The sequence below is a fragment of the Monodon monoceros genome, unplaced genomic scaffold, assembly GCF_005190385.1.
Source record: "Monodon monoceros isolate NGI ecotype Baffin Bay Population unplaced genomic scaffold, NGI_Narwhal_1 Super_Scaffold_2, whole genome shotgun sequence".
NCBI classification, from domain to species: Eukaryota; Metazoa; Chordata; class Mammalia; order Artiodactyla; family Monodontidae; genus Monodon; species Monodon monoceros.
Window position 1 is genome coordinate 53,398,788 of NW_021703776.1, and position 20,573 is coordinate 53,419,360.

A 20,573-nucleotide genomic window follows, 5' to 3' on the forward strand; every position below is an offset into this window, starting at 1 on the left:
CCATTTCACTTACTTATAGCCCCATGCAGTTATTCCTAATATGAGGGCCAGCACTAAAATGGTGCCAGCAATTATGCCTATTATAATATTGGTACCAGCAACACCTGGGGGGAAAAAAGAAACAATGAAGATCAGTGTATATAATTGAAATTTTGATATAAAATTCTTTCAGGAACTTTATTCTCCAGATCTGTAATCATCACACTAATAACATTATTTGTTTTATAAAGTGGGTATTTTTTTCTTTATACAGTTTTAATTTTAGAGAACTTTTTTTTTCAAATTTTATTTATTTATTCAGATATAACTGACACATAACATTATATTACTTTCAGGTGTATGACAATGATCTGATATTCATATATACCTTGAAATTAAAAGTAGGTATTTTTCAAGGGAAGAAAAATCGACCATAACTTAGCAATCCATATCAATTGTTTTTTTAAAATAAATAGTTATTTCTGTATGTTCCCTGTTAATTCTTGTCCAAGTGCATTTTGCACAGTTTTATTTTCCATGTATTTTTCTGGAAAATATAATAAGGTCATTGAACTAAAAGAAAGAAGAGTAAAGTTAAGGGGAAGAAAGGAGGGGTGATACTACTGTATCACCATATAGCATAGCATCCTCTGGGGAGGAATATTTAGAAATCCATGTTCTTTTTGACCCTGACCTCTTTCTCAGAAATTCTAGAAACGCTGTTGTTCCTATCACTCCATTTTGACAACCAGTGTAAGGTCCTTATTTTGTCTACGTAAATATAAGCTTCTAAAGGGGGAAAACATGCCTACAGATGAACAGAATCAGGGCTCAGGTGGTGTAGATGATAGAAGACTGTAGTTCCCAGTCTTGACAGTAATGGCTGTGGCATCCTAGAGAAGGAAAAACCAAAGGTAAGACAGAGTCTGGTGAGCTGGAGGTTGGTGCTGGTGAGGTGTGAGAGCGAGGCTACACCAGACTAACAGGAGGCCAGGGCAGGGCTGGAGCTCAGGACTGGGCAATGGCACTGTTGTGTCTGGCAGCATCCACTGTCAGGCAGGCTGCGCTGCAATCCTTAAGGGATCACAGCAGTGAGAGCGGCCCAGTGAGTCAAAGGCCTGGACAACAAGTGCAAGTGAGAGCCCAAGAGCAGAAAAGGCCTGGCTCTGATACCAGGAGACCAGTTTTGCTGATAATGACTTATACCCCATGTTAAATTTCAGGGCTCTCACCCAGAGCAGCTCATACATCTCATTGTCTGCTGCACTCCTGAGGAGTCCTTCTGGACATCAAAGGTCAGTAATCATGGGTGACTGGAGCAGATTCCAATTCCCCATGACAGAAATGGCAGCCTCCCTATCTGGGAGCCCTCAGTAGTCACGGGGGATAGCATGGCTCGGGCATCTAGGAGACTGGCCAACTCCACTCTGCCCAGGTCTTCTGTGGGATGGGTGGGTACAGATGCACCCCGGGACATTGGGATTTTCCTACTCTAAGACCTAGCCTATCTGTCTACCCTTCCTTTGCTTCCAGGGATTTAACAGGGATCAATAAACCTGAATGCTATTCCTGATTACTTCTAAGCAATGGTATGACTTTCGACGAGTTACTTAAATCCAGACGTGAATAGCTTCATCTCTGTATTAACTGCTGGAACCACACTACTATTGCCAAGACTGAGGATGCCAAAACGCTAATCATTCTGTGAGTTTCATTATTAAAGTCACATTGGCTAAGATGTTTAACCTGTATGGATGATTAGAATGAAAATAATCATTTTCTCATTCTTTGGAGGTGAATGGACGTCAGGATTTCAGCATTATTTTATGCAGAAGAATACTCAATAACAAAATGATAAAAATAGTTTAAAAGGGGACATTCATCTCCAAGGTATCTATCTGCATTTAATTTCTACTTCTCCATTTGGGCCACTCTAGCTTTTAGAACTGCACCCACTGTTTGTTACACATGTCGAACCCCTTCCAGGCACCTTGGCCAAGGTTACTACTTCTAGAATTACCTACAGTTCAGGCTACAGAACTAGAGTTGAATATAGATGAGGTTCTTTAAGAAAGAATATTAAAGTCAACAAAATATTTTAAAATCAATTCCAATTTTTCCTCATTTATTCAGTCCCAATATATAAACATATAAAATATATAAAATATAAAATAAGACACTTAAGAATTTTGACTACTTTCTTCATTGAAAAGAAATGGTAGGGTTTGTTGTCAGCACCAAATGAGTACAATACTTGGAAAATCTCCGTCTGATATAGGACAAGATCCAGCTAAATCAGGTGACTAAGTTATATTCAATATTTCATATCATTACAAGTTAATGGAAACAATCAGTTTCATAATATGGGCCCCAAGTGTATATTGTAATTCATTATTATGTGGATTTAACTTATATTTGAGTTATATAAGAATAATCGAAATGAAACTTTCAGAAGAGCAGTTTTCTCCTTCCTTGTGCATAACGACAACATAATGGGACCAAATTAAGTACCTACCATTGCCAGACAGAGTAATGCCAGCCTTTGCATCATCATTGTAAGGGAAGTAAGTGCTGCAGTCCTCACCTACCCAGTGTCTGTTACACACACACTTCAGCTCATTACTGCAAACCTGAAATCCAAAATCAATCTAGAGTCAATGCCAAGTCTCTGGTGCAGAGGCATGAAAAATAAACATTAATTTCTAATTATTATATGCCTAGAATTTGATGGGCCTGAAAATTTATTGGTACTTTCTTCCTACTACTACTTTATATCTTACTCAAGTACTTAAAAAAATATTTTCTAGAGATCAACAGTTGACCCAGAGGGTACAGTGAATTTTAACAGAGGAATGAATTTATACGTCTAAAACAAAAATCAATGAAATAATTGGTTTGAATTTCATTAACTCAAATTTTATGAGGGAGATTTAAAAAACTAAGCAGAATTATAATCATTTGCCAATTATCCAATACAAAGGTTTCTTTCTTCTTCTTCTTCTTCTTTTAAAATAAGTTTATTTATTTTTGGCTGCGTTGGGTCTTTGTTGCTGCGCGTGGGCTTCTCTCTAGTTGCGGCGAGCGGGGGCTGCTCCTTGTTGCGGTGTGCAGGCGTCTCACTGAGGTGGCTTCTCTTGTTGCGGAGCACAGGCTCTAGGCGCATGGGCTTCAGCAGTTGTGGCGTGTGGGCTCAGCAGTTGTGGTGCATGGGCCTAGTTGCTCCACGGCATGTGGGATTTTCCCAGACCAGGGTTTGAACCTGTGTCCCCTGCACCAGCAGGCGTATTCTTAACCACTGCGCCACCAGGGAAGTCCCTAAAGTTTTCTTTCTTCTAAAGAAAGGATCTTTATACCAAAATTTTATTCATCTTTTAGGAAGCAGATGAGATAAAGAGAAATCTGACAAAGAAGAGGGGAGGCCTGAGGCTTTGCAGTGGTCTGAGAAGAAAGCTTCACAAAACTGTAACCTGGGCACCTCAGCCCAAGCTCTAGAGATTAGCTACCTCAGGGTCATGGAAACTGAGAATTCCCTCAAACAGAACCCAGGAAAAAAATTCACATAAAATGGCACCAAATTTTTAAAAGTTATCAGACAATAATGTCTTCATTTATATATCCAGGAAACAGAATCTATACCTAAGGTCCTATGATTCAAAGCAACTTTGAAAGGAGTGAGAAGTAGGAGAGAATTCAGTTAGGGTTAAGATCAGAGAAGCGCTTCAGGAGACAGATTTTGACTGGATAGGTTTGTCTTTTGTCTGCTTGAATTTGCCAGAAGACAACATACATGCAGATCTAAATGTAAGTATAAAATATGATTAACAAAGTGCAGATTTCAAATTAATTCAGATTAGCAAATTTCTGCAGTTAACAAACATGCAGGAAGAAAAAAAAAGGCCTGGGTTTGAGACCCCACTTCACCACTATCTTTTCAACAGACCATAACGAGGCCAACTGGTTTCTCCAAGTATGTTTCCATATCATACAACAGCACCAGTGACATAGTGACAAGAACAGTGACACCGATGTACGATGATCATAATAAAACCAGTCATAGCTAATGTTATTGGACACTCACTATGTCACAAGGATCGTTTTAAGTATTACATATAAGTTACAGGTGTTAATTCATTGATTCTTCACAACAATCCTGTAATCTAGGCAATATTATTATTCCCATTTTACAGAGGAAGAAAGTGAGTCACAGAGAGGCTAAGTAGTTTGCCCAATCTCACCCAGTTAGTAAGGAGTAGAGCTGGGATTTAAACTCAGACTGATTCCAAGCCCATACTCTTAACCTACATGATGTATACTATATAGAGAATATCTACTGTATTTCTCATTTTAATTTCTGTCACATATACAGAGTTATATTAAAAATACATAGACTATAACCTTTATAATAATTATGCATAATTATTAAAAATTATTGGATGCTATTTGCCACCTGATTTACTTGTGTCTATCACTCATTTACTCATTCCTTAAACAAATAGTTAATTGACACAACTGTGCTTCACACTCAGGACTTCTAGATGAATAAGATACAGTTATTCATTAGCATAATGATCAAGAAAGAATTCCATTATTCTTTTCTTCCATCCCCCCAAAAAGCATCTCTCCCTAGCATCCTCTTCATTATTAAGGAAAGAAGACTTAGCAGATCTTTTTATAGGAGCAGAACAACTTACTATATGTCTTCTCTATTCTCCTGTGCCATCAGAATCCCTATCCTTTGGCAAAAAGTAACAATTACTAATACCTCCTTAAGGAAATTCTTGGCATATCCCTTAGGGATATACATGGAATGACCAGGATTGAAAGCTTACAATTCCAGGACAGGGGTCCTTTACCTCAACTGGATAGTATAACCAGTTTAAGCAAAGAATCCAGAAGGAGAATAAAAAGAAAATCATAGCACATGCCAAAAGAAAAAGAACAGGAAGTGTTTGTTAGTGTATGAATTCCTAACTGAAAATGTCAAAACTGGAATCACTAATAGAGCATGTTTATTTAACCTATAAACTTACTTATATAGGACCTACATTATCAGATATATGACTTAACGTATAGAATTTGGTCTTTTAAATACCACCATTCTTTCCATTTATTTCTGAGAAACATTTCCTTAATTATTCTGCTTCTATTTCTAGAAGTTATTCTCAGCTGGTACCTACTGTTGTGGCCAAGGCAGTTACTTATGGTCTGTTCTAACCAGTCAGTGCCTGGGTCATACCAGTTGTTAAATATTGTGGCCATTGCCCCTGCTTTGCACTCCCTTTTTTATCCCATTATAGTTTGTTAAAATTTGTCTCCTAAGTCACTTGTAGAAAACAAGCATTATATTAAAGATCAATTTAACCTAATAGGAGAGGAAGATGAAAGAATTTGGTTAGGAACATTAAAGTTTTTCTTATTCCCAGGCTTTCACAGATTACACGGCAGACATATTCAAAGGACTATGACCACATGACGGTTCACATACCAGCTAGAGAAACATGGACAAGCATGTTTTAGATTATTACAGAAATAAGCAGTTTAGGGTCTTGTCTGTTTCTGTGATATAAAAGGACTGAATAGTTCCCCATGGTGAGGTACTGAATACTTACTCCATTTCCTGAACAAACAGTGCCTTCTTTAGTGCTTAAACAAGTACTAAAGTTGAAGGAAGCCACAGGAAGACACCTGTGTTCTAAGCACATCATTTGGGGACCACAAGGTGTCCCATCTTCCACATAGCCAAGGTCTACATCTTCGTCAAGCTTAACATGCCCACCACTAAAAATAAATGGAGAGCAAAAAGAAAATGGGATTCCGTGAATTCACATTCATCTTGAGAACATGCTTAAAAACTTAAAAGTAGGCAATATCACTTTCTCTATTTTCTTTTTATTATCTAATAAAAAACAGTAGCATAAACATTTTCAACCTTTAAATGGAGACAGCAATTGAATCTTTTGATCTAATTCCTTTCAGAGATATTGATATATCTTAAGATTTAAACATAATTATTATAACAAGGGCCTGAATTGAAATGGCTTTATCATTTTGCCTTGGCTACCACGTACAAGTCAAGTAAGCCATTATTACTAGCATTTGACTTGATAAATAAGTAGGTTTCAAGATGTCAAATATATTTCAAACAAGGATGAGAATTTTTGGTTTGGGTTTACATTTCCCAAAAAAGATTGTTCTATTAACAAATTACAGCTGACCTTTGAACGATGTGGGGTTTCGGAGTGCCACCCCTCCCCGCAGTCGGAAATCCAAGTTCCACGTCCACAGATTCAACCAATGGGGAGTTGTATAGTGCTGTAGCACATATTTGTTGAAAAAAATCCACGTAAAAGTGGACCCTCATAGTTCAAACCAGTGTTGTTCAAGGATCAACTGTATATTTGAGAAGACTATACTACTGCAACAGCTATTTAAAATAGCAAGCCCACATATTATGCAGGAATAAAAAATAAACAGGATAAAAACAAATAAATTAAATAAGCAGGATGGGAACTGAAAATGTATATTTATAATCAATTTATGCATATGGTACCATGTCAGTGCTACTATAAAAATCTCCATTCTTTTATTTTTAGCAAAATTATGCATGCACATAGAGACAAATTGGTTTTTAAAATGCAATAAAGCGATCCACTGCCCCCTACTGCTCCGTATATCCCTCCCTGAAGGAAACCAGTTTCTACTCTTAATTGACTCATTTGTTTTTTATGTACATATCTTTAAATAATGAGTTTGTATCACTATTTTTAATTTTTCCATTTTAAGTATTATCAGTTGACTTCCCTCTATGGAATTTGAGAATTCATCTCTCCCCTACCTTCCATCACATATTTTGTTGATCGATAGTTAAATCAATAACAAATTGTGCATTATTATGATTATGTAAATGTTATTTAGTTGAGTGATACAGTACGCCATAATTAAACCCCTTTCTTTTACTTGTACACCTTTTTGTTTTCCCTCAGATTAGCAAGTCTCTTATTTGTTTGTTGAAGTATCATTACCTCAAAATTAGTCCAATTCTGCTGCCAAAATCTCCACTTAAGATGTGTCTGAACATCAGTTCACCTTCCTGAAATAATCTCTCCTGGAGTTTCCACCTGAAGTTTCCTCTGCTCCTATCTGATTTGGTTGGCTCCGCTCCTGTAAATGGTTCAGAGCTGGACATCTTGGATTTCCCCTCACGATTCATTGGAGGATTGCCATATCTCTTTCCATGGTGAGTATCTTGTTTCCTAAATTCCCTGTGTTTCTTTCTTAGTTTAATTCTTCATTTTGGTGCAGCACAATTTCTAATAGCTTCCTGAGAAAGGACATAGGGGAGTAAACTCGGGGGAAACTTGCGTATTTAAATGTGACTTTATTTTCTACCCTCACACTTGATTCATATTTTGCCTGGGTACAGAATTCTAGTTTGGAAATCATTTTCTCCATTGTCTTCTGGATCCCAGGGCTCTTGCTGATAGACCCTAAACCATTCTAATGCCTGATCCTTTCTTCCTTTCCTCTCTGGAAACAGTTGGGATCTTTTTCTTTGTCCTAAGGTTCTGAAATTTCCTAACGATAAGTTTTGATGTGTCTCTAATTTCGCTCATTGCACCTTGCACTTGGTGAGCCTGGCAATATGGAAATTCAAGTCCAGCAGTTCTAGATAATTCTTTTGGAGGTACTCATTGCTAATTTCCTCCCTGCTGTTTTCTCTGTTCTTTATTATTTCCATTCCAAAATGGGGCGCTTTGCTCTATGTTCCCCTTCTTTCCCTCTTTGCCCTATTTTCTGGGAGATAATTTCAACTATTGAATTTAATTTCTGCCATCGTGTTTTTAATTTCCAACAGCCTTTCTTTTCTTTTCTTAATGTTCCTCATTTTTAAAAATAGCACTCTATTCTTGTTTCATGATAGAAATGTCTTATCTCTGATAAATGTTGATAGCTGGTTGCTGTATTTTCTGTTGTTGGTTTCTCTCCCTCTCTCTCTCTTTTTTCATGTTAGAGTTTCTTCACAAATCTGATAATCTGCTCATATTTGAGTTGGGGAACCAGACAGATGATGAGAAATTCTAGGACTTTCTGACTGAATACCAATGAGGCTGGACCACTTCTATACAAATCTGATATTGATATTTCCTGCTGTCCTTCAGTTTGGAAACCTTCTGTTTTATTTTTTGCAGACTGTAACGCTCAAATCTTTTATGGGAGGGTGGGCAATCCCCAGTTTAGCTGAGTCAGGGAAGCAATCTGTGGATCTAGCAGCTTCTCTAACAGACTTCACCTATCTTCTTTATTTTAGATCCTTTCCCAATCTCCAACTCGTTTACTCCCTCTTCCAGAAGTAGATGACACTGCCCATTTTTGAGCTTTTCGGGACTGACAGTATGTATTGGGTTATTTCTTGGTTTTCCCCATTACTGACTTAGGACTTCAGCTTTCTTAGTTTTTGTTTGTTTGTTTGTTGTTGTTGTTTACCTATTTTATTTTATTTTTAATTTTTATTGGTGTACGGTTGATTTACAATGTTGTGTTAGTGTACAGCAAAGTGAATCAGTTATACATATACATATGTCCACTCTTTTTTAGATTCTTTTCCCATATGGGCCATTACAGAGTATTGAGTAGAGTTCTCTGTGCTATATAGTAGGTTCTTATTAGTTTTCTTTTTTTTTTTTTTTTTTGGCGGTATGCGGGCCTCTCACTGTTGGGGCCTCTCCCATTGTGGAGCACAGGCTCCGGACGCACAGGCTCAGCGGCCATGGCTCACGGGTCCAGCTGCTCTGCGGCATGTGGGATCCTCCCGGACCAGGGCACGAACCCGTGTCCCCTGCATCGGCAGGCGGACTCCCAACCACTATGCCACCAGGGAAGCCCTCTATTTTTTATATATAGTAGCATGTATATGTCAACCCCAGTCTCCCGATTTATCCCTCCTCTCCCTCTTACCCCCTGGTAACCATAAGTTTGTTTTCTACATCTGTGACTCTACTTCTCTTTTGCAAATAAGTTCATTTGTACCCTTTTTTTAGATTCCACATATAAGCGATATCGTATATTTGTCTTTCTTAGTTTTGATAATCATCTACCACACATCTATTTGCTCTCCACGTTCCAAAATTTTGTTGCTGTTGTTTCCCCTCCCTTTCTCTGCTTCCCTGTGGATAAATGAATTCTAAAAAAGATCCATTTGGTGTCATTTTAGTGGGATTTCAGAAGGGAGCAAAAGAAGATGCATATATTTAATCTACTGATTTTACCCAGAAATCCTCTCTCATTTCCCTTAGTAAGAATGAAATGCAAACTAAACCCTGAAAGATTTTACTGACCAATTAAACATAACTCTAGCCACCATATAACATTCCGCAGTCAACTAATTCTCTTCTTTTCATATCTTTTCTGTCAGGATTTCCTTCATCACCTCTATGGACCAGAGTCCATTTCATCTTACTAACATACACATGGACTGAAAACAGAAGTGATCCTAAGCTACATTCCTGGGAAATAAGATGACTAATGTTCTCATAGAATGGTTAGACCATTACCTGCAGTTTAATGTTCTTGCCTGCTGTACAACTAAAGTAGATGTGATTTCACCATCGAGTTCTCCAAGCCTCGGGATATTACCAATGTTCGTACACAAAAGGTAACCACAAAGCACATCCCTGTGTCAAAAAAGTATGAAGTATTTACTTTACTTCTTTCTCCAAAGACATAACAAATCCTGTAAAGTTAGAACAATAACCTTATCTAATTTTAGCATTTGTTTTTTTATCAACTATACTATTTCCTCCAATTATAAGCAAAATAAAATGAGCTCAAATTAGTTTACCCCTGCTTTAAAAAGTGTCTTCTCTGAAACTCTTGTTGATGCACCAAAATCCCAACTGTGTTCTAGTCTTTCCTTTACTGTCCATTTAGTATTTATCTAAAGGAAATTACCCATGAAATAGACTTTTTTTATATCCGAATCTCTTTCCCCATAACACATCACTGGATATACTAAAACATTTATAAAAATATTTGATAAGTGAATGAATGATCTTTGGATGAGTATTCTTTTAGAATACAGTGCTTTCTTCAACCTGTGGCACCAGAATTAAAGAAGAGATTACACATTTCATATACTTTGTAGATTCTCAACAACATAGGCTCATGATCCCTTTTTCAATATATGTCACTACTCCCCCAGCTATCACATACAATTCTAGTTTAACTTGTAAAATATTTTCACTTGTGCTAAATACTATCTTACTTATTCTCTATATTTAACACATTTTAATTGTTAATAGAATAATGATAAACACATGTTCTAATAAATATCTTACAAAGACTGATTAGCGGGCCAGCAAGACTATATATGGAAATATTAGGCTTTATCAGATAGAAAAAGAGAAAAATTAAGACTTGTATCTATCACCAACACAGAAAAATATGTATTATTTCATTCTTGAAAAATATATTTTTGAAGTTATATCATCATTTTATTATATCATAAATGAAAATGCTTTCTTAACATAGAAGAGATATGCACTGAACATTTTTTTGTTGGAGTTTACTAAATACTTTAGGATATATAAAAAAATTAGACATGATTTTTATCCCCAAGGAAATTATACTCTGGATGAGAAGAGAATCATATACATTAAACAATTATAAAACATAGAGCTGGCAAAAAGGGCCATAAAAATAGTACAAAGGGCTGTGGGAGTTCAGTGGAGAATAGGGAGAGGATTTATTTCCAGAGTAAATCCAGAAATAATTTACAGAGAGAGTATTGTCCAAGCGGGGCTTTGAGGATGGCTAAATTTTTGGCTGGTAAAGGAGTGAGTATAGAGGGTGCTTCCTAAGGAATGAATAGCACACGCACAGGCGTGGAGGTAGGACAATAAAATGTATTAGAAATAGCCAGGTTTGCTAGACTTTGGAAGAGCAGAAAAAACAAAATATGTAGGTTGGGGCCAAATTGAGGAAGAGGTACAGAGCCAAGCTAAGGTTCGATTTTGTTTGTTAAGCAAGACAGTACGACATTCAGCAAAGTGGTTAAGAGGGAGCTCTAAAATCAGACTGCTGAATTCTAATTCTGCTTCTGTTATATCCTAGTTACATGACCCTGGTCAAATTAATTAACTGTGTCTCAGTTTTCTCCTCCATAAAACAGGGCAAACTGCCATAAAGATTAGATGATATAACTTATGTAAAGTGTAATACAGTGCTTAACGCATAGTGCGCATTCAATAGATGTTGGGTATTATTCTTACTATTAATTAGGTATGTGGAACCAGTGAAATTTGAACAAAGAATTTTTGACATGGTCAAAAAGATTCAGGAAAAGATTATTCTGATGGGAGCATGCTAGAGACTGCTGGCATTGAAAACTAGTAACAGGCTTTTGTAATAGTTGTAGAGTTGATATAGGTCTTAGTTGGGGTAATACAATAGAAGTAGAAATGAAGGGATGAATTAAAGACAAAGGGTAGAGGAGTAAAAGAGAATAATGAACATGATTTGGCATTTGGACAAGGAGCCAGAGGGCAGGTGGCATCAGGGATCACCCTGAGGCTTCTAAACAGAAGGAGAGTGAGATATTAAGACCTTTGGCAAAAATAGGCCTTTATAAAAGTCAGAGCCAGTTAATTCAATCTACCAGCACTGAGGACATATTCTGTTGGCTTTAATTTTTGTTGCCTTTGAGATGCTGACAGGTGTCTTCTAGGTGAGAAAGTCCTGAGGCAGCTATAGGCATGGCCTGAGCCTTAGGGGAGAGGTCAGAACGCGTGTTAAGATTTGGGAGCTTTCTGCAATGGCGATGCTGGAACTGTGGGAAGAGATGAGGTGAAAAGAATGCTTTACAGGATGCAGAAAACAGGAAAGTCCTGGTCGTTCAAAAAGTAGTGCCTGCAACTGAGGTATAAACTCTAGCTAATTTCTCCATCTCACCGTTTGTTGCACTGTATCCATGTGTCTTTGTCTTTCCCACAGTTACCCTTCTCGGTGCCTTCAATATTCAGTTTCTCATAGCAGTATTTGTCTGATGCTGTCACCTCTGAAGCAGAATAGAGTTTTCTATCAGTGAGAGATACACCACATGAGTTGTTCAGCATGTCTGCAGTAAGGGGAAAACACGCACGAAGGACTCTCCTTCACTACAATGTTATCAATTCCAAAAATTGTAGCTATGGTTCACAAGAGTTCCCTATATCAAAAGCATCCATCACTCAGGTACATTTTTCACAACTGCTCCTTTGAAACTTGGAAAACAAATCTATTTAGATCTTTGACAGGACTCAGGCTATAGGTTCTAAGAACAACACTCCTCAGAATTTGGCCAGTCATTAGGGGAAGATGCTACCAAATATTTCATTGAATAAATACTCAATGCTTTAATCTCAGTGCCAAATATAAAGCATGAATTTCTCACTCAGCAACTTTTATGAATCATAAAGACAATTTTATTAAACGAGTGATGTACTATAATTAAAGATTCAAAAAACAGCAGTATTTCCACCTTGTTTATTAATTCTTAACAGCTATCGAAAAATGTTACTCTACTTTTAAACAAACTTGAATTCCGGTTAAATCTCTGAAAGTCAAATAACATTTTTAAGTCATGTCAGCATCTTTGTCAGGATTATTTTTGCTAAAGCCAAGGTTGATAGATGGAGCCATCCAAGAGTTAGATCAAAACGACTTTTGCAAACTAATCAAAGATGATTGTCGGTATGTATATATAGATATATTTTAAACTAATTATATTGGTAGTTTCTTTTCCTACTTCTTGCTGTCAGCCACTAATTTTTCTTAAGGGGAAGAAGCACAAACCATATTTCTTTGTCCAGAGCATAAACCTACATAACTAAATTTTTCTCCCATCCCCATGTTTCTCTAATTGTTCCAAAGAGAGCATACACTTCCCCTCCCAAAAGGATTATAGCCACTGTTTGTGACAATTAAGGATTATCATTATATTTATAGCTTGCTTTCTAATACAAATCATCTCTTGGAAGAGTTTAAAACAAAAACTGCTTTCAAAAGGGCCAGTAATACTTCTGGAAAATATATCACATTTAAATATACATTCAAGTTAAATATGTTTTAGATATAAATGTTATATGTTTCCCTCTGAAAATCTGATGAATTTTGAAAGAAATAACATTAAAATATCTTTATGATATGGCAGAAATACCTCAGCAGAAATTCACCTATAACTAGGAAAACCAGCTGGAGTTTAAGAAAGAGCGTTAAGGAAGAAAAAGCAATTCTAGCTGAAATGCTACAGTTCTTATCCAAGGGTCCATGTCCATTCCATGTGGTTGATGGGTTTTGCCTAAGGATACTAAAGGCAGCATAAGAGGAGCTAAAACCCAGGTTTGCTCTATTCTCCAAGCTGCATGCACTATAGTGGACTTTACCTGCCTGGAAGCAAAGACACTTTCTGTCCAAAGACACTGCCAGCTAGCCAAGAGGTACGGAGCTGTATCTTCTCAAAGAAGGTGCTTTTCTCTAATTTCCACAAAAGTGCCCCTGCTAAGACCTGCAGTGGCTTTGAAAATCCCCTAGTCATAAAGTAGTTGAAAAATTATTTCCAGCTCACATGTCTTTGGGCCAGATACCATACTTTGAAAAGGATCAAGCCATACTATTTACTCACTTTGCCCCCAGATGTATTTGCATTGTCTATCCCTGGTTTTACATCTTCCTCCAAAGCAAATTCCCTAAAATGGAAAAGCATACCCATTAGCGAAACGATGTCCCCTTCTGTCAGATAACTGAAAAAGTAAATATGACTAGGAAAACTAGTAGATGAGTATTATAAAGGCCTTTTATCTTCAGAGTTGATTACAAAACATTTGATATGATCTTCCTACTTTGATAAGACTTCAGTATTTCTTTCATGCTGGTACACATGAAACATTTAGGTAAAGATGAAGTAACTTACCTGGACACCATCACATGAATAACCATCCATCTTATGAATATTGGGGGCACACTAGGAATAGAAAACAGAAGTATGAACCAAATGCACAGCAAAATATCAAGATGAGCTAATCCCTTTATAAATATTTTCATTTTAAAAATAAAGTCTGATAATATAGGGTAGTCTCCCAAACCATCTGAAAATAAAAACAAACAAGATCAAGAGAAATCAAAAGGAAATGTAACAATTGGTGCACTTTCCCCTAAAAATATGGATCTACCAGAGGCAAAAGTAGTTGATTTGTAAATCCTTATTTACAAATAAAAAGAACTGACAGCAATGACTCAGCTAACTTACACAGACACACTATTCCTCAGAGCAAGAAAAACAAGAGCACAAGACAAAAGCAAGGAAGATGACAACAGATGGAGCCATAGGTATGGTTTCCTCTTTTTCACCATGAGAAGTAACATCGCCCTTACACTTAAAATGACTCTCAAGCAAAGGTCTACCCTGGACATGTTAGAAAAAGACATGCTTTAGAGACCACCCACCCCCTTTTCTTTCCTTGTAGCAATTGCAGAAAAGACTGCAAAGCATTCTTATGTGGATAGAAACAGAGTGTAATTTTTAAATTTATTATACCTCTTTTCTAGCATTATAGTAATTACATACTCATTTGAGAAAAGTTAGAAAATGTGAAAAAGTAGGAAAAATTAAAGTCTCTCATTTTCCTACCACCCAAAGACAACTATTTTTTATATTTTGGTACATTTTTTTCCTCTACCATTTTCTACAAAATGCGATTTTTTTTTTTTTTTTTTTGCGGTACGCGGGCCTCTCACTGCTGTGGCCTCTCCCGTTGCGGAGCACAGGCTCTGGACGCGCAGGCTCAGCGGCCATGGCTCACGGGCCCAGCCGCTCCGCAGCATGTGGGATCTTCCCGGACCGGGGCACAAACCCGTGTCCCCTGCATCGGCAGGCGGACTCTCAACCACTGCGCCACCAGGGAAGCCCAAAATATGATATTTTTAAACATAAGTGTAATCAAGTTATAGATAATGTTTTATATTCTGTTTCAGCCCTTTACTTTCATCATACAAGTTTCCTCATGTCATAATAAACTTTTTTGAAGGTATCATCTTGATAGCTGTAACACATTGCCCTGAGCTAACAAACCATATAATCAATGTACTAAAATATTTAGTTATAACTATCTCCAATTTATGCTGTTACAACCAACGGAACAGGAGCATCTTTGTACGTACATCATTTTCGGATTTAGAATTCTTTTAAAATCCCTGCTTATCATATAATCACGTTTCAAAGAAGTTGCTCTAATATACTTTCATTCCCAGAGCCCATTCACTGTATCTCCATCATCACTAGGTGTTAGGTTAGAAGCATAATGCTAATTAGATAGTAGGAAAGGAAAGTACTTTTACACAAAAGATCTTTAATCTCTTAGGATGACTACCTTTAAAATAAAGCATTTTTAATGGTTAAAGTAGATATACCACTACTGAATCCCTCTTCTCTATAGAAAAAAAGATGTGGGCAGTCTTCATTTTGCATGAATTTCACTCACACTAGAGCATGAATTTCACTCACCGTGGTTTTGTTAAACAACACCAGTACCCCAAGGACACAGTTCCAATTTCAGTTACCACAATAGATTAACTGTGAGTAATTGCATGAAGTACAAACTTTGCTACTAGCTCTTCAGTCCAGTGATCACTAGGTAAACAAGAGATGCCCATCACAGTCAATGACCCATCTAGTCACTTCTTTCAAAGTCTGTTGGTGATTGCTCGCTGAGCATCTGTTCATTCAGTTCATGCACGGACAAAAGAGAATGTAGATTGTTACCTCTCTCTCTCTGGGTGATACCATGTGACATCTTACAAAATCGAATAATTGAAAGAGGAAACTGGCCAACAAAGATGGAAGTGCACCAAAGAAATGAAAAGTGATGACATTGGAAGAGAAATTCAAGTCAAATGTAAATGGTGTGATAGAAAAAAATCACTATGGGAATGGAATGTTGATACCACTGTTCAGCAAAAACTTCCCATTCACAGCTTCACATCTCTTGGAGATATTTCAGGACATTGAAAGCACAAAGGATAAAATGTCAAAAGCTGATACAAACTTAGAAAGGAGTGTGGCAATTCAACAAGGCATAGAAAAGATGCTCACCAAGTGTCATAAGGTTTATGACCAGGAAAAGGTAGGCACAGCTCAAACTACTCTTGGTAAGTTTTTTAACAAAGAAATAAAATACTATAATTTTCAGTGTTTCTGTTTTAATTTAATATGCTAAATAAATGTTAGTTTCTTTTTTTGTTTCCCTATTCATTTAAGACCAACAGTAAGAGAGTTTTTAATCATCTGACATTTTTTAAAGATCTCAGAACAACTGTAACTTTTTCCATTGATTACTAGAATAACTACGTGGTTTCAGCTTGCATGGTCATTTGTGTTCCTGCACTAATATGCAAAGTAAGGACTGCCTACATACATGTACACTGAAATCTGTGAACCCCTGACCAAGTTTATCAACTTCCCTATCTTCCCTACTGACAACTAAATGATATTAAATTCAAGAGCAGCTATTAGTGGCAAGCTGTGTCAGATAAACAAGAGTCAAGACAGGTCCCTTTTCAGAACCCAATACCCCGTGGGTCTCTCTGCCTTGGCTGACTCCTGTTTCAGCCAGCTGAATAGAGTCTCTTTGATTCCTCCTTCACTAGCTAGACAAAAAGCAAATGCCTTTTACCCTCTACTTTAAACAAAAACAAAATAGTTAAGGCACGTATGTATACAGTCTTAAATTAGTTCAACATTAAGACAAAATCACGCCGAACATCTGCTCAAGCTTTGATTACTGAAACTTCAATTCTCAAAAAATTAATAAAAGGAGGGTGAGAGTTGACATGAAAGAGAAACATGAGTATCTTGTCCGTTTCCATTTCACCTGGGGGTCAGCACACTAAACATACTCCTACTTTTCCCCCATCGGGTTTAGAGAAATTATTCGTAAATTACCTGGCTTGAATTTCCTGAGCATGTTTCACGAATATCACAATCATTTACTGCTTCACGGCACACAGTTCCCATAGGCTGAAACTAAAATGAACAAAAATCAATGTGCAAAGCTGTCAAAGGAAAAAACCTCTCACAGTATCATCTTTAAAAAAAGAGAAATGAATATTTTTTTGGATAGGAATAGCTTAAACTAGTTTAAGATGGAAATCTGTGAAAACCACAGTTACTGCATGAAATGTCAACTTAATTGTTCTCAGAGTTTCTCACATATAAAGTAATTTGCATAGTCATCACACATAAGCCTTACAAGATCTTGTTAAAATAGGATGTGCTTGATGGTACATCTGTACCAGAAGGACAGTCAGTCCAAGTTCTAGTAATTCTTCCTTCCAAATAGCTTTTGGATTTACACTTTACCCTTCATTCTTACTGGCACCTTTATCATATTTTTCTTTTTTACCTCATCAGCCAAGAATTTGGAAGTTACATTTTGGACTGAATTGTAAAAGTTAGACTTTCTGGCAAAGCTGTTTCCTCCCATGCTTTCCTTTACCATCTTCTCTCCTGCCTAATTTTTATACAGATCTATAGTTTGGTCTTTTATTCCTTTTTTAATGTTTCTATTATTTGTATTTGTGTATGAGAGTTTTTTTGTCTGTTTTCAACTCAAATATTTTTTGTAAGTGTGGGAGTTGTACAACTAAATTTTATGCTTGTTGGATTCATAAATTGCAAGAGTATTCATTATAACAAAACAAAGAGATCTATAAAATTATCATCCTTCTCCTTCCCTCTTTAATCCCACTCTCTTTCCTGCTCCAAAACGTTACTATTTGGGGAGGGATCCTTCCATGCTTTTATCTCTGCTCACACAAACATACACAGTATTCGGGACCCCTCCCCACCCATCCATACACACACACACATACAACTTTCATCTTCTCTCCCTTGTTCACGACCCTCCAGGCATTTCAGTTTCCTGCTGTCCATAGAACATGAGCAGCACACTGCCAACTGCAAGCAGGAGTTCAACAGATATTTTTCAGAAGATCAGAACAAAACTTTTGTTCGTTCATTCATTCACCAAGTGTTTGCTAGGCACTTAAAATGTGCTAGGGACTCTCTAGCCACTGGAGACTCAGTGGAGAAGAAAACACAAGAATCCTGCTGGCAAGGAACTTACATTTCAGTGGGAGTACATAAGCCATAAAAATAAGGAAATAAGCAAGATAAGTTAATTTCATATACTCTGGTTCTCTTCCTCCTTGGGATTGGTGCAAGCTACAATTCTAGAACTTCTGAGGTAGAAGTACGAGCAGATTTAAGGTAGAGTTTATGTGAGAGTGTAAATGTTCAAGAACTGTCAGGAAACCTCTGAAAGAAAGCATAGTAAAGGAGAACTTGTTCTAAGTGCTGGGATAAAGCAGTAAATAAATCAACCCAAATCCCTGCCCTCTTGGAATTTACATACAAATAAAAGGAGAAAAAGAGTAAAGAAGTAAATAACCAATGAGTCCCCAACTTGTGGCTTGAGGACAAACTTTGGTTGGCTACCTGTTTTTTTTGTTTGTTTTTTGTTTGTTTGTTTTTTGCGGTACGCGGGCCTCTCACTGTTGTGGCCTCTCCCATTGCGGAGCACAGGCTCCGGACTCGCAGGCTCAGCGGCCATGGCTCACGGGCCCAGCTGCTCCACGGCATGTGGGATCTTCCCGGACCGGGGCACGAACCCGTGTCCCCTGCATCGGCAGGCGGACTCTCAACCACTGCGCCACCAGGGAAGCCCGGCTACCTGTTTTTATACATAAGGTTTTATTGGAACACTGCCACAGCCATTTACTTCTGTATTTTCGATGGCTGCTTTCAAAGAAAGAGTTGAGTAACTGAAACAGAGACCTTATAACCCACAAAGCCTAAACTATTTGCTATCTGGCCCTTTACAGAAAGTGTTTGCCAACTCTGACTTACAGATACATTATTATAAATACATACAGAAGAAAACAGAGATACATATGATTTCTCATCTTGTTCTTCCGTTCCCTCCTTTCCATTCACTCTTCTGCCTGACTCCTTTAGGGATGAGAGTCGGGGTGTGGGGTAGAGAAAGTGGCAGAAGAGATCTTACTTGACTGGTAAAGTTGTAATTTATATTCTGGGATAGTTAACCCTGCCATTTTATTGTATATTTTAATTTTATTATTTTGTACTTGTTCCTGTCAATGATTATATCACAAAGAGTCTAACTGTAAAAATCCAAGAAAAAATGGCATAATTAAATGCATTTTATGGATGGACAGACTTAAAACACTGAGAATTAAAATAAATGATTGGGGATCCCTGGAAAGCAGCCGGAGGAACTGAGAGAATAAACAGTTGAGGTAGCCAACATGAAAGAATGTCTGTTTAACATTTGGTTTAATCTTCCGTTTTTAGAGAGTGCTTTCAGAGATCTCTGCCTGCGCTTTGCTTCTCTTAAAACGTTGCCAGAGACACAGTGGTAACGTGGAAACAACAGAAATTCCTGCCAGCAAATGTGGGATGTAACTGCACGTTTATCCCTTACTAGCTGAGTGAGCCTATGCAGGTTATTTCACTTCCTGGAGACTGGCACTGCTCATTGGAAACATCTGGATAATAATGCCCATCCCAAAAGTGTAGCCATGAGCATTATCTAAGACAGCAGTCTCAACAACAGGACATTTGGCAATGTCTGAAGACATTGTGGTGTCATGACTTGGAAGGATGCTGCTGGCAACTAGTAGGTAGAAGTCAGGGATGTTGCTAAATATCCTACAAGACGTAAGACACACCCTCACAATGAAGAATTATCTGGCCAAAAAGGTCAACAGTGCCAGGGTTATGAAACCTGGCTATAGGATGACAGAATTTGAAAGTGCTTAGTACAGTTTCTGGCACACAATAGGGTATTTAATATGATAGGTTCATATTTCACCCTCTCTTAACTCATTAAAGTTAGTCAATCAGCAAATAATCAGTAAGAGAGTGCTGTGCATATTTATTCATTCATTCAACAATTATTTACTGAAGACCTGTACCAATTACAGGGTAAGTGCCTGGCTCTGCCTCCATAAAATGTACAGACCTGAGGGAGAGGAAGATATTGAACCTCAGAAATAATGTAGAATATTGTACCAGATTTTCTATGAGAAGAGAAAAAAGATAGATTTCTTTGAGCAAGGTAAGCCCCAAGTAACTGTAGTCTTGATGTAGAGGCTTAAATATTTGGGGGCAGGTACAGGATACTGTTGGGAGGATGAAAACAGACAAGGTGTATAACGATGCATTAAACTCTCATGCACAACACATGAAAGGTGTTTTAATGTCTAAAGGGATTTCTTTTGTTCCCTCAACAGCTAATGCAAGAGATATACCAAGCTGAACACCAAGAAGGGAAGGATCTATTGAATATCCACTTGGCTTTACAATAAAGGAAACACATCATTCAAAAAATAGTTCCATTTAAATTATATTACATTTTATTTTTATTATTGTTATTACATATATATGATAGCACATTAAATGGTTTCATTTAACGTGCATGCTCCTCAGAGAGGCAGTAGAGAGAGGACAAACTCTGGGATTACAAACATTCAGGCCCTAGCTC

At 37.3% G+C, this 20,573-nt stretch overlaps 1 protein-coding gene across 8 annotated transcripts in view; it reads right to left on the reverse strand.

Annotated features, from left to right (window-relative positions):
- Positions 1-20,573, reverse strand: part of ADAM22 (ADAM metallopeptidase domain 22) — a 250,350-nt gene that overhangs the window by 40,184 nt on the left and 189,593 nt on the right. For all 8 annotated transcript variants that reach the window (XM_029233349.1, XM_029233348.1, XM_029233352.1 and 5 more), the window contains 8 exons: positions 16,952-17,032; positions 13,925-13,975; positions 13,637-13,700; positions 11,926-12,031; positions 9,531-9,650; positions 5,589-5,757; positions 2,495-2,609; positions 14-104 (listed from right to left, as the gene is read on the reverse strand). In XM_029233349.1, coding sequence (XP_029089182.1) covers positions 14-104; positions 2,495-2,609; positions 5,589-5,757; positions 9,531-9,650; positions 11,926-12,031; positions 13,637-13,700; positions 13,925-13,975; positions 16,952-17,032 — 797 coding nt within the window. The remainder of the gene's footprint in view (positions 1-13; positions 105-2,494; positions 2,610-5,588; positions 5,758-9,530; positions 9,651-11,925; positions 12,032-13,636; positions 13,701-13,924; positions 13,976-16,951; positions 17,033-20,573) is intronic.